The following is a 13,982-nucleotide window of genomic DNA, read 5'->3' on the forward strand; positions in this document are numbered from 1 at the left end:
AGATTTGATCACTGCAGCGCTGAAGAAAAAATCGTCCCTACCCAAATCCCTGGAAAATGTTGTGGTGCTTTCTTTGGCAGAGGGATGTCTGCAGATGTCATTAATTCAAGGATCTCAACGCGAGGTCATCCCGAATAACCCAGGCGAGGCCTAAATCCAGTGACAATTGTCATTTTAAGAGACGGGAGGGGAGAAGACACAGACGCACAGAGAAGCCATGTGACGATGGAGGCAGAGACGGGAGCGGTGTAGCCACAAGCCCAGGATCGGCCGGAGCCACCAGAAGCTGGGAGCGGCGAGGATCCTCCCCTAGAATCTTCCGACGGAGTGTGGCCCCACTGACACCTTGATTTTGGATTTCCGGGCCCCAGAACCGTGAGAAAATAAATTTCTGTTTTAAGCCACCAAGTTTGGGGTAATTTATTACTGCAGTCACAGGAAACTAACACAAGGGACAAAAGACTTGAACAGACACAATGATTATCTCCACAAAAGAAAGATAATAAGGCTAGCCGATAAGCACATGTAAAGAGGCTCCACATCATTATTCACCAGAGAAAGACAAATTAAAACCACAATAAGATACCACTACCTACTTACCAGCATGGTTAAAATTCAAAAGGGAAAAAAAGAATGAGAGAGAGAGAAAAAGCTGTCAACATGGAGCCGTGTCGGGACATGGAACTGCTGGACCTTTCATGCAAGGGAGGGGACAGGAGGAGACTGTCATATGGCGCGGTCACTTTAAAAGACACAGGCGGTTTCTCCTAGGGATGAATGTACAATTGTCCTATGACCCAGCAACCCCATGGCTAGATATTCCCAAGGGAAATGAACACAGTGCCCACCAAAGCCTCGTGCCAGGGTCGTTCTTAACAGCAAAGGCCTGGAGACGACCTAGTGCCAATCGATTAGCGGATAAAGTGTGATACGGTGGACAGTGCGATGTGACATGGCCACGAAAACGAGCACACGACTGAGACACAGAACAGCACAGATGGATCTCTCAGACGTAATGCTGAGCAAAAGCGGCCATGTCCAAAAAAGAACATTCCATGCGGGTCCACTGATATCCGGAGCACGCAGATCTAATCTTCAGAGATGAGTCTCAGCAGAGCAGTGTACCTGGGAGGGGGTGCTTTGACAATCTGGAAAAAACACAAATTGCTCAATAAAATGTGAGCTGGTAAAGGGATGGTTACTCTTTGGACACATACTACTTAAACGTGCTGTCCAAATACCCACGTCCAGAGTTGAGAATTTTTTTTTTTTTTTTTCCTCCCAGGCGACACGGTGGAAAGCCACGAGAAGCCTCTGGAGAACCCAAGCCCTTCACACCCCCAGCAAAAGTGGAGTAGGCTTGTCGTTTCTTTAACTGGGAGGTCAGAGATATTCAGGATGAGCCACTGGAGAGAGGATGTGGGAGTGTGTTAGTTTCCTGTGGCTGCTGTAACATATTACCATGAACTTGATAGCTTAAAATAACAGAAATTGACTCTCTCACAGTTCTGGAGGGCAGAAGTCGAAAATCGGCATCATTGGGCCAAAATCGAGGTGTCGGCTGGGACACACTTCCTTTAAAACCTCAAGGGAAGAATCTGTTCTTTGCCTCGTCCAGCTCCTGGCGGCGGCTGGCGTTCCTCAGCTGGTGGCTGCATCGCTCCAGCCTCTGCCTCTGTATTCACATCGCCTTGCCCGGCAGCCTTCCTCTGACAGCTTTTAGGACCCCGCTGCATAATCCAGAAAAATCTCGGCCTCTCCAGATCTTTAACTTAATCACATCTGCACACATTTCATCGCATAAGGTCACAGTCCCAGCTTCCAGATTTCGCAGGACCCGAGATCTTTGGCAGTGGCCATTCACCCCACTACGGGGCCAGGCTGGAATTGGGCTGGGTACACTGTGACTCTCCTGGGTTCACCGACTCAGCAAACGCAGGAGTGTCAGTGAGTGACAGGAGGCGTAGGGTGGCCACGCCAGAGAGGTCCCCATGGGGTGGAACTGAGGCGCCTGGCCAACAGCCAGCACCAGCTTGCCTGCCACGTGAGTGAACCTCCTTGCAAGCAGCCCTCCAGCCCCTGTCAAGTCTTTGGATGGCTACAGTCCCGGCCCAAACCTCATGAGAGGCCTTGAGCCAGAACCACCCAGCTAAGCCCCTCCAAACTTTCGGCCCCTCGGCAACTGTGTGAGATGACAGACGTTTATCTTTGTTTTAAGCTGTTAAATTGGGGGGTAATCTGAGCAGTTACTAACACATGTGGCGAGAGGGGCGGGCACGGGGCTGGAGCAGGGCCTTCTAATTGTAATCTAGGACTCTGCGTTTCTGTGTTATGACGTAATCGGAACTTAATTTAGGAAAGCTGCAGAGAGCAGGGCCTTCACCCCCTACTACTGTCCCTGCTCGGTGTGTGACCAGCCAGGCAGCACACTCCCACGTGACCGCAGGCACCTCAAATGAGATGCAGAGGTGGGGGTGACATGATGTCTGGCCGCACGGCCCTAGGAGGTGCTCCCGCTTGAGTGGGACATGGTCATTCTGAAAGACAAGCCCCGACCTCAGCTTAGATGGCCCCCCAACTCTAAACCGGCAGATTCTCCCCACGTGGCACATCCTCCAGAACACTTTTAAGATAACACACAACATTACTCCGCCAGGTGGGAAGACAGGCTGGCTCTCCCACCGGCGAAACCCTCTGCTTGTTGTTAACACGGGGCGACAAGCGAACCCCAGTCCGTGGAGGGATTAAATGGGGCTGTGATGAACGGCACTGACCTCCCAGCCTGGTGCTAAGCAGTCAATAGGTGCGCATTATCATTACTTTATCCCATGGGATCTAGACATTCTGGAGGAAACAGTACCCTAAGACAGAAGATGCAAATGCCCAGCCAAATCACCTTGCAGCACAATGAAAATAGCGCGATTCTTTTTCGAGGAAGTCGAGCAGTTGTTTCAGAAACGCATTTCAACAGGTGAGTGGATATACAAACTGGTAGATCCAGACAGTGGAATATTATTCAGTGATAAAAAGGAACGAACTATCAAGCCACAGAAAGAAATGGAAGAACTTTAAGTGCTTATGGTTAAGTGAGAGAAGACGATCTTTTCAGGCTGTATACTGGATGATTCCAACTATGTGACATTCTGGGAAAGGCAAAACTGTGGAGACGATAAAAAGATCGAGGTTGCCAGGGGCTGGTGATGAGGAGGCAGGGAGGACTAGGTGGAGCACGGAGAATTTTTAGGGCACTGAAACCATTCTGTGGGATGCTACGATGGTGGATACTTGTCATTACGCATTTGCCCAAACCCACAGACTGTACGACACCACGAGCGGACACAATGTAAATTACGTATCAATATATATAATGTATTAGTAACGTATCGATATAGACTCATCGGTTGTAACAAATGTACCACACTAATGCCCGTCGTCGATAATGGGGACAACTACACATGTGCATGTGAAGAGGGGGTGTATGGGAGCTCTGTACTTCCCGCTCGACTTTTCTATAAACCTAAAACTGCTCAAAAAAGTCTGTTATCCTTCAAAAAAGTGCATATCCAGGAGCGAAGGCATAAGAATAACTCAGGTAAGTTTGAAAATAAGAACAAGACTGCCCGGTTGCCTAGAAGAGACCAAAACTATCTTCAAACTCTTGTCACTGGAAACGCGACGGTGTTGGTCCAGGACGGACAGATGACAGAACGGGGCTGAGGCAGGCCTGGCTGCTGAGGGAACGCAGGGAACGTCGAGGGCGCTGCCATCCAGTCGCCGGGGGGAGGGCGAGAGTGGATCGTCCCACGCGCTTTAAAAAAATTCTTCTGGAACCTGAAGAACGCAGGGCCTGACCTTACACTCATCGTAAAACAAAACGAAGCAAAGCACAATGAGTAGCATCGACGAATGACTTAAACACTAAGAAAACGCGAATAAAAACAGTAGCAAAAATAGATTTGAACATATAAATCCTTGAGGTAGAGGTGCCCTTCTTAGATGAAGAGAGAAAAAGACTAATATATTTGCTTACTGTATAATGAAAAATTACAGGAAGACAAAACACACCGGAAGCAAACATTAAAGGGACAGACAGTAAAAGCAGACATTTTCAAAGCAATACGAATAATGTGAACATAGGAATATGTTTTTCTTTATGAAATAGAATAAAAGAGAGTCGAAAGTAACAGGAGCGTAATACACGAGGGCCAGTATTGTTTAGCGAAACTTTTGTTCTAACAAGATATATAATGTAGATTAACACATAATCCATGTGTTATACATGTAACACACATAAGTGGGTTTTATATGTTTATAAAATGTATTAGGTATATATATGGATAGATCCCTAGTTTTTCTTTACGAAATGGAATAAAATAGGAAGTAGACCGCGTTGCACATATTAACGGTACTAAGTGAAACTTTCATTCCAATGGTATATACACACACACACACACACACACACACACAAATATACACTGTTATATATTACATAAATACATTTTTATATTCCATTAATGCCATGTCACATAATGCATGAATGATGTAATATTTATAACAGATATTTAGGGTGAACTGCAAATTATTCTATAAACAATTATCATATAAACACGAATGTGCTGAATTACATAAACCGCACGCCAGAGACTGAGACGGGCCCAAGAGCTGTGTGCGATACCGCGCTGCAGGTGGCCAGGGGCGGAGGAGCCAGGACCCAGCGGAGAGAAGCCAAAGAGGATGCAGTTTCAGGGGGTCCGACGGGGTGCCTGGAGCCCACACGATGCTCCGCAGCTGTGCCCACTGGGGCAGGAGGCCGGACTTAGCTCTCCTGACCCCCTCGCCCACCCCTCTCCTCGCTTACTCTACTCCAGGGGTTGGTCAGCTCTTTATGTAAAGGGCTAGACCGTAAATATTTTCGCCTTTGAAGGCCATATGATCGCTATCGGAAATACTCCACTGTGCCAATTAGTGCAAAAGCACCAAGGAAATATGTAAACGAATGCGTCTGGCTGGGTTCCAGCAAATCTTTATTTACAAAGACGGGCAGCAGGACGCAGGATCTGGCCTGAGAGCCTTAGTCCGCTTCCCCCTGCTCTGTTCTGGTGACAGAACCGGTTGCTCTTCCAGGAACAGGCCGACCCCACACCTGCCTCAGGGCCTTTGTACCTACAATAACCTTTCTCACTGCCTTCGGGGCTCATTTCAAGCATCACCTCCTCCCTGGTCACCTGATCTAAATCGACCATCCCCATTACTCCTGAACTCACACTGAGTCAGTTCTTTACTTGCTCACTGTCCCTCCCCCGCATTAGACATCAGCTCCATGACGGTGCACTCTGCCTTGTCCGGGCTGATTCTCGGCTGCTAGGATGGGGCCGGGTGCGCAGCAGGTGCTCAGCAAACGTTTGTTTAATGGGCGGGTGGGCGGACGCTGCCCTCAGTTCTCCTTGGACATGCTTCTCTTCTTCCTCTGTCCACTGGGGGACCCAGCCTGGCCAGTCAGTGTCACAGTGGTCATACAAGGAGGGCCCTATGGGCCGATGGATCAAGGGGGCTTTAGGAAGGCCATTTTCTCCTGGGGTGGCTCTCTCCAGGCAAGGGCCTGCTGGGCAGGGAAAGCAGCACAGGGGACAACAGGCCTGGGCGAGGCAGAGCCCTCGGATGCGGCTGGAGGCTTTGGTGAGCAGCGTGCACGGGTTTCTGTTCCTTACTCCCTAAAGCCCCGAGCCCCTCAGGAGCAGAGGTGTCTAGATTCAGCCTGGCTCCCTTTTCCCAAATAACCCAGAGCAGAGCAGGTAACACTGGAAAGGAAATGTCTGTATGTGCGTCTGTCCTCCTACCAGACCGTGAGGGCTGTCTTGGTCACCACTTGGAACCCGCATGGCACAGAAAAGGGCAGGGCACACAGTGGGCACCCGGGTGAGTTTTCTGAATGAAACAAATGAAGGACATCTTCCCTAAAATTAACAGGGGTTTTTCGAATACGAAAAAAATGCATTGACTTCAAGACAACCAACTTGAATTACAAATTTATTCTAACCCCTCTCCCCGAGTCGCAAATGTACACAGGACTTCTGCCAGTAGGAAGCCAGAGTGCTGACCCATCCCCCTGCAGCCCCTGGGTATGAGGCGGTTCTTTACACCTCCGAGGCCCAGACCCCACCACCCCGGCTGGGGGGCTGCCGCCTCCCTCGGGTCTGGACACGCCAGGACGGCCGAGTTCGGAGCCCCACTGGTGTTAGAGCAGCGCTACGTCAGGTCAAGACGACGCTCTGGCCCGGACCGCCCGTCTTCACGTCCCACCTCCACCTGTGTGACCCTGGACGGGTGACTTTCCCGCTCTCTGCCTCAGTTTCCTCGTGACATGAAGAAAATGTTATTAAGGTTATGTGAAGCACTTAGAACAGTGCCCGGCACCTAACCGGAGCACGATAAACTCCGTTAGAGTGACAGCTATTTATTAACGTGATGGGAGGCTGTGCAGCCACTGTCCTTGGCCCCCTGGCCACCAGAGATGTGTCAGAATGGACCCCCAGGGGTAACCATGGAAACCAAGCACTCCGCCCTGTCACCTGGCTCTGTCCGTCACCCTTTCACGCATTGGCGTCTCTCTCACCCTCTTCCCTCATCATTCAGCCCACTCGGGTCACCCCCAATTTTGAAGACACCCCCACCCGAGGCCCACCTCAGCTCCCTCTACACCAGCATCTCTCCCTCTTCTACAGGGAATGAGATGATGTTTCAGAACTCCAGGTTCTCGGCTTTGTATCCAGATCATGTTTAACCCCCTGGGGAAGTTAGAGAAAACTTGCCTCTCCCATTCCTTGGAAAGGGGCCCGGGTGGAATGAGTCTGACCCCGCTCACCAAATGCCTAGATCTCGGTGTGACAGGGGCTGCTCTGATCGGGGATGGAGGGCCCCGCACTCCCAGCACGGCCTCTGGGATCCTTTGTGGCGATCCCTGCCCCTCCCCCACAATCTAGGTTCCTGTCTCCCCCGAGGCCAGTCCCTTACTGGCCTCTTAGCCTTGGACAAACCCCTTTGTTTCCCCTGGGCCTCAGTTTCCCCACCTGGGAGAGTTTACAGGATGACTCTGCGCCCTCACCCCCCATCGGCTCTCTGAGCGTCTCTACCGATTTTAAGGAGCTTTGTACCCGTTCTGGAGACCCCCATCATGGTCCTCAATCACACCCTTAAGGTGAGTTCCTCGCTCTGTTCCTCTAACTAGGAAATGTCTAGTCCGAAAAAAAGACTGCAGATGGGGCCCGTGCCCCCCCAACCCCCGCTTCAGGGGTGAGTGCCGGAAGAGGAGCCCAGTGGCAAAGGGCGGTTCCTGGGCTGTTCCTTTCGCCCACGTGGGGAAGGCCAGTGTCCCACAGGGTTGACAGGAGTCTCAGCACACTCTCGGGGTGCGGAGGTATAGGGGGTTGAAGGGTGCCCCTCAGAGATATGTCTACACCCTGACCCCTAGGACCTGTGAACGTGAACTTACTTGGAAAAGGGTCTTTTAGACGGAATTAAGGACCTCGAAATGAAATCGTCCCAGATTTAGGGTGGCCCTAAATGCAACAGAAGAGGAGGAGCCATGTGAAGATGAGGCAGCCACAAGCCAGGGACGCCTGGGGACACCAGCAGCTGGAAGAGGCCGGGATCCTCCAGCAGGGCCTGAGGAGGGAGTGTGTCTTGCTGACGCCTGATTTTGGAAGCACAGTCTCTAAAGCTGAGAGAGAATAAATCCTTGTGGTTTGAAGCCACCAGGTTTGTGGCCATTTGTCCCAGCAGCCCCAACCATGCGGCAGTGTCCATTCAGTGGGTGGAGGTGGGAGGTGGGGCTTTCGAGGCAGGAGGGTGCGCTGAAGCGGGGGCTGCTGGCCCAGTCCAGAGGGGAGGCAGCAGGAGCTCACAGATCAAAAGGTTTCAATGAACGTGGGGGGCTGTGATCGTCTAATCCATGGCTGACAGCCCCCTGAGAGAGGCCACTGAAGAAGGCAGTGCGAAGGTAGGAAAGGACATGTCACGAAAGGCCCAGGGACTCTGGGGACAGGTAAACAGGAAGCTGAGACTGAAAGACAGGTTGGATTAGCCCTAGGCGGGATCGATTTTTTCACTGCGGAGGGGGTTGGGAGGGCACTGCCTGACAAGGCAGACGAGCCATTACAATGGGCTGTGCCCCGGACGAAGGATAAGGGGGGTCCTGTGAGAATATTCCACTTAAGAGTCTCAGGAGAACGGGCCATGGATCGGGTTAAGGAAACTTGTAATATTCAGTGCACCAACTGCAAGCCAGGACCCATTTTCTTTCCCTTCAAAGAGAGCGCTGATGCGCAGCCACGGCCCGCCTCGGAAAGTGAGGGAGACCAAGTCCACGGAAAGACGCTGCACTCCTCACGGTGGTCCGCGCCAAGGGACAAAAGGAAGGGCGTGACCAGTGTAATGGTTCCAGGAAAAGGTAACACCGATCGGGTAAATGGGGGGTCGCCAGTTTGAATGGGCTCAAGTCCAGGTTCCATTTTTCCTTCTGTCAGAAGAATGAGCACGTCCTTCTGCTGGCTGGGACCTTGCAGGTCTGTGTGGTTTGGGGAGGGGGTGGCGAGATGAGCGCCGGGGGCTGTACCAATGAGCTAGAGGGTGGAGGCGGCTATGCTGAAACGCTTCACGGTCCCAGTGGACGGCACCACTGGTCACTAGGGGGGTGGCCAAAGGCCAAGTTCCATCAAAATCCCGGTGGTTTCCGCTGGGCCAGCACAGGCAGGGGTAGCATTGGAGGGAAGGCCACACCAGGGCACACATGGCTACGTCCAAGTTCAAGTTTCGGCGGCCTCCTATTTCTCGGACGAGGACGCTGCCTGGGTCGCCGACGGCACGTGCGCGTCCCGGGCGCTGAGCTGGGCGCGCACCTCTCGCATCTGCGCCCGCAGCTCCTCCAGGGCCCCGGGCTGCGCCGCCGCCTGCACCTGCGCCTGCAGCGCCTCGAACGCCAGCGCCAGGCGGCCCACCTCGTCCTGCATCGCTTCCCAGGCGGCACGCTGCTCCTCCTCCTTGTGGCGCTGGTTCGCCTGGTGGCGCCAGTACTCCAGCACCAGACAGCTGCCGCCCACGATGAAGATGGTGGCCTCGCCCAGCAGCTCGGCGCCCAGCTCGGCGGCCGCCTCCTCGTTCAGCGGCTTGATGGCTGTGCCCCGGAAGCCCATGATGCGCATCTTGGTCCGCATCTCCACCCAGTGGTACACTGCAGGGGAAGAGAGGGGTCACTGCAGGGGAAGAGAGGGGTCAGGCGTGCTCCGGGTGCCCCCTGCCAGACCCACCCCCAACGCGCCTCTGGGTCCTAGTCGGAGCGAAGGGGACACACAAATGGTCGCAAGGTGGCGCTTTAAATAAGACCTGCACCCGGCCTTGCCTTGGGATGCCGGGTCATTTGGCTTTGGTGACCCAAGGGCATCTTTTTAAAGTCGCTCAGAAGATTCTGGCAAGCTGCTGGGAATAAGACCCTGCTCCGGAAGGGAGGTCTTCGGAATGGGCATCGTTGCCCCACCCACATCCTAAGAGAAGGGACAACCCCCCCCTTCTTTACGAATCTTTCCAAGAAAGGGCAGGGTAAACGTGGGAACTGATGCTAAGTGACCAGATGTCACGGTGACCAAGGCTCTTTGCAAGGCTGGTGGCTCCTAAACTAAGAGTTGCGAGCTCTTCACGTGAGGTTCTGCAAACACACCTCGGGGGTAACTCCGCAGTCGCCTGGCGCTGCTGGGACACGGACTTCCTTGCCCAGCTGCTGCTTCCCGAAGGAAAATTCTCAGCATCTGAGTCTTAAAAACCAAGACAGGCTGGAGGCTGAACCCTGACTCACTCCCGTAATGACGAGTATTCGGCCGAGGACACACGAAATCACTGGGGTTGCCCTGTCTAACTCATTTGGAGATTCATTTCCAACACATCGTTTCACTTAATGTTTAATAACTATTCATGAAAATACATAATACACGAAATGCTTTATGTTAATTGTGCACTAATAATAACCATAAAGGTAATTCAATCCAGAAGAAAATATTTTAACATTTAGAACCTTCTGGTCACAGGAAATTAAACAAAATTAAAATTAGAATTTCTGTATATATTTTGGCTGCTGATGCATAATTCATGAGACAGAATTCTGTCGGGAAGGGCACTGTAAGTTAAATTTAAGGACACAAAGGAACAATGTAAAATTTCTGACTGTTCAAGAAGAGCTTGTTTTTGATTTTCATTTTTTAAGCCAGACATTGGCTGGCACCAAATCACCAGAGCACGTGAACCGCGTTGGCCAGGGTGGGCCAGCTCTGCGTGCACGTGTCAGTATGTTCATAACACACCACAAATTACGTCCTTCAAAACTACCTGAACTTGTGAAGAGAAGTTTTAGTTGCCACCTTGAAAATGCAGTACACGGTATAAGATTTTTCAAAATTTTTTAAGGGGTGGGGCAGCCAAAACGCGTGCCGAGCCCTGCCTGGGGACAGCGGTAAGATCCCAGAAACTAGCCGGGGCGCTGGAAGTAACTGCCAGATGCTGTGGTCACTGTCACTTCGGCACTGGCGTGGGGTACCTGGGGTCCGGGCTGTGGAGACTCCTCCCACACTGCGGTCCCAGTGTCAGGCCAACCTGGAGTCCTACTGCCTGCACCCGTTGAGCCACCTTTGTAAAACAGGGAGAGGACAGCACCTGCCTCACTCCTGATGACCATGTACCAGCCCGGTGCTGGCCTGTAACTGTCACCTGCTCCTTCATGTCAGAAGAAGTGGCGGCAGGGAGGGAAGGAAAGGCACAGAAGCAGCTTCCGCTGGCATTCCTGGGTGAGTGTCCCAGCATCCCGGTGTCGACAGAGCGTGGGGACCTGGGCCAGTGGGTGGGCCGGGGTGTGCAAATGGGAGTGGGCACACAGGGGCAGGCACACTCCCAGGGCACAGGAAATTCAGGTCAGGAAACAAGGTCTGGGTGGGAACAGAGGGTTGGGAAGAAGGGGCAGCATGCGAGGGACGAGGGTGGGACAAAACTGAGGACGTACCAAACCAGGTGGCCAATAGGCCCCGGGACATCCCCAAGACACTTCCCATTCACCTTGTCCAAACCTGACCTCGGCTTCTTCCTCCTGGGTCCATCCTGTCACCAGGCCAGAGACCTGGGGATCAGGTGTTCCCCTCCCCCACAGCCCGTCACCCATGAGCCTAGTCCATCCTGCCTCTCGAATGTCTCTCCCCTCCTTGGTCGAGGCCCACCCCAGCTCTGACCACCGTCTCCCCTCACTGACCTCCCTATGTGGGGACCCTCTGATCTTCCTGCCGTCCTAGGCATCCCTCTGGAGCACCTATCACAACTGGGAATGATCCTGCTGTGCAGTCACAGTCACTGCTGTGTCCCCAGCGCCCTCCAGTACCAGGCCAGGCACACAGATGATGCTCAGTGTATCTTGCTGAACGCGTCAGTGGGACCCCGCCCCAGCCTCCTCCCCACGCCCGGCCGGGCCTCAGCCCCCGCAGCTATCCTCCGGGCAGCAGCCAGGAGCTAGTTAGGAGACAACAGAAACCAAAACGCTAGCACCGTCTTCACCAATGAAAGTGCCCAAACTACACAGATCAAAGCCGCCCGCGCCTGCACCCGCCCTGATCCTCACGCCCGGCTCATACGCACACCCGAACCGCGTCCTAACCAGCCTTTCTCCCCTCGCATCATCTCCGACACCTGCTCATGAGCGCACATCGCTCACCCCTATGTCTGAGGTTTTCAGCTGCAAATCTGCTTGCACTGACAGTTATTTTCTATAGACTCCGGCAGCCCCCCTATAAAAGATGAGCCCGTCCTCCCCCCGCCGCCGCCTCCGCGTTCTCTACAGGTGACGTATATACATTTCTTATATTTCCATTACACTCTTTTCACGGTCTCCCCGAGCTCCCAGCATGGCCAGGGAGGAAGTGAGTGCCCCCCGCCCCACACCCCTAGGATGGACCATCCTTTCCCATTACGAGGCTTCACACACGGCCTGTTCGGTGGCTATAACGAGGCCCCCTGCACTTCGTGCATCAGCCAAGTCAGAGAAATGAAACTAAACAGCACATTCAAGGTGACACTCATGAAAACACCATTCAGTGTTTTCAGTTAAGCGGAAGCGAAGCCCCTCTGTCGTGTTGTGTCCTGAGGGGGCCACTGTTCTCGCTATCGAGGTCAGATGGCTTCTCTGTTCTTACATCCCATCAAGCCCTTTAGAATGCCACCACGTGCCCGTTTGCTGTCAGCTAGACGACGATTTTCTAGAATGACTTGGTCTTCGTTCACATGGCATTTTTAAAACTGCACGTCTTATCTCATTAGTAGGTCATGAAATCAATGTAGTTGCACAAGCATGAAAAATATGATCAAGATATAACAGAATGGAAAATACTGAAGCCAATCTTAAGTCATCAGAGTACTGTTTCACGAAGCTTCGTTCTTGTTTTGTGTGTGTCTGTGCAGATGTATGACTGGAACTTGGTCCAAAGGTTGAAAGCCATTGTCCTAGATTTTAGTTGGAGTCCTCTGAGTCTACAGATCATTTTAAGGACACTGACATCTTCTCAGTGTTGCCTTTCAATCCATGAATGTGGCATCTCTCTCCATTCAGTTTCTAATTTTCTCTGCAAGTCTTGCACTTCTTCGGTTATATTTATTCTTGAGTGTTGATATTTTTGACATTATTATTTATAGTACTTTACATTCCATTTTCAATTTGGTTGAGGCTGGCATATAGAAATACATCTGAGTTATGTAAATGATTTTCTATCCAGCGACCTCATTTTTTCTTTTTAATGAAATGTAGTTTACATAAAGCATGCGAATATTAAGTGCAGGGCTGGATAATTTTTTTTTAAGGTGAGGCATCCCTTGGTTGACCTCACAGATTGCAAGGACCTTGTCAGCTTACAATCCCTTATTTTTATTTTTTCCACCTACAGCACCTGGTCTTCCTAAGTGGTCTCCCATCCAAGTATTAACCAGCCCCGACCCTGCTTAGCTTCCAAGATCAGACGGGATCGGGCTTGTTCAGGGTGGCATGGCCGTAGGGTGGATAATTTTTTAATGTGTAATTATCACCTAGGTCAAGATCTACAATATTCCAGCCTCCAAACGGCTCCACCCTCAAGCCTTCCTCTAGTCTGTACCCCCCAAAACACTATCCTGACCTTTTGCTTCTGGCCCGTACCCCCCAACTGCTATTCTGGCCTCTCATGACAGAGAATTACTCTTTACGCCCTTTTCTGACTTCTCCTGAAAGACTGTTGTTTACATCCTTCTCAGTCTTCTCTCGTTCGATGTTATGTCTGTGACATCCTCTGAGTCGCCTTGTGTTTCAGTGGCCCATTCTACCTGGATAACCGGTTTGTTCATCCGCATCCTGGCGGTGCACATTTGGGGTGCCTAGAGTGGAAATGTTTCCCAGGGGAGAAACTGTTGAGTCACAGGGCGCAGCAGCACCTTGGAGCGGGAAAAATAGGCAGTCAGGGCCCCCGAGACGTCAGCTCCGTGGCTGGGCCAGCCTGGAGGAGAGCCTGGGAGTCAGAGCTGTGTTTCTCCTTGGGGAGGAGCCAGCGCCACAGCTCATTGCTGATGTTCAGTGGACCCCTCTACACGGCCTCCCAGGTAAGTTCTAGAGGGCCCACGGGGGCTACTTTTAGCAAGAGTTTTGTGCAATGTGTGTGTTTAACTTGTCAACTGAGGAATGATATACGAAAAAAAAAATGCCCTGATCTTAAGTTCAGCTCCATGACTTTTTACATTTAAAGGGGCCAGGGGTTCTCAGCTGGGGACAAATTTGCTCCCTGCCAGCAGCACGTCCCAAGTTTTGACAACCCGAATGTCTTCAGACGTTGCCAGCGTCCCCAGGTAGGAGTGCTGCGGGGCTTTTTCCATATGGATACGCAATTGCACCGCTGACTGAAATGACCACCCTCTCCTTACTGAGTGGCAGTGGCATCTTT

The 13,982-nt window shown here is 52.0% G+C and overlaps 1 protein-coding gene and 1 pseudogene across 2 annotated transcripts in view; both read right to left on the reverse strand.

The window, feature by feature from the left end:
- OPA3 (outer mitochondrial membrane lipid metabolism regulator OPA3) overlaps positions 1-13,982 on the reverse strand; it is a 65,594-nt gene that overhangs the window by 29,813 nt on the left and 21,799 nt on the right. The window contains exon 2 of one of the 2 annotated variants that reach the window (XM_039866227.1): positions 7,848-9,226. The exons of the other annotated variant lie outside the window; for it this stretch is intronic. Within the exon in view, the coding sequence (XP_039722161.1) occupies positions 8,820-9,226 (407 nt within the window). The 3' untranslated portion in view covers positions 7,848-8,819. Of the gene's footprint in view, positions 1-7,847; positions 9,227-13,982 lie in introns of those variants that run through there. 2 annotated transcript variants of the gene reach the window in all.
- On the reverse strand, positions 12,951-13,069 carry LOC120605401 (uncharacterized; annotated as a pseudogene).

Source organism: Pteropus medius, unplaced genomic scaffold (assembly GCF_902729225.1).
Source record: "Pteropus medius unplaced genomic scaffold, Ma_sr-lr_union100, whole genome shotgun sequence".
In the NCBI taxonomy this organism is placed as follows: domain Eukaryota; kingdom Metazoa; phylum Chordata; class Mammalia; order Chiroptera; family Pteropodidae; genus Pteropus; species Pteropus medius.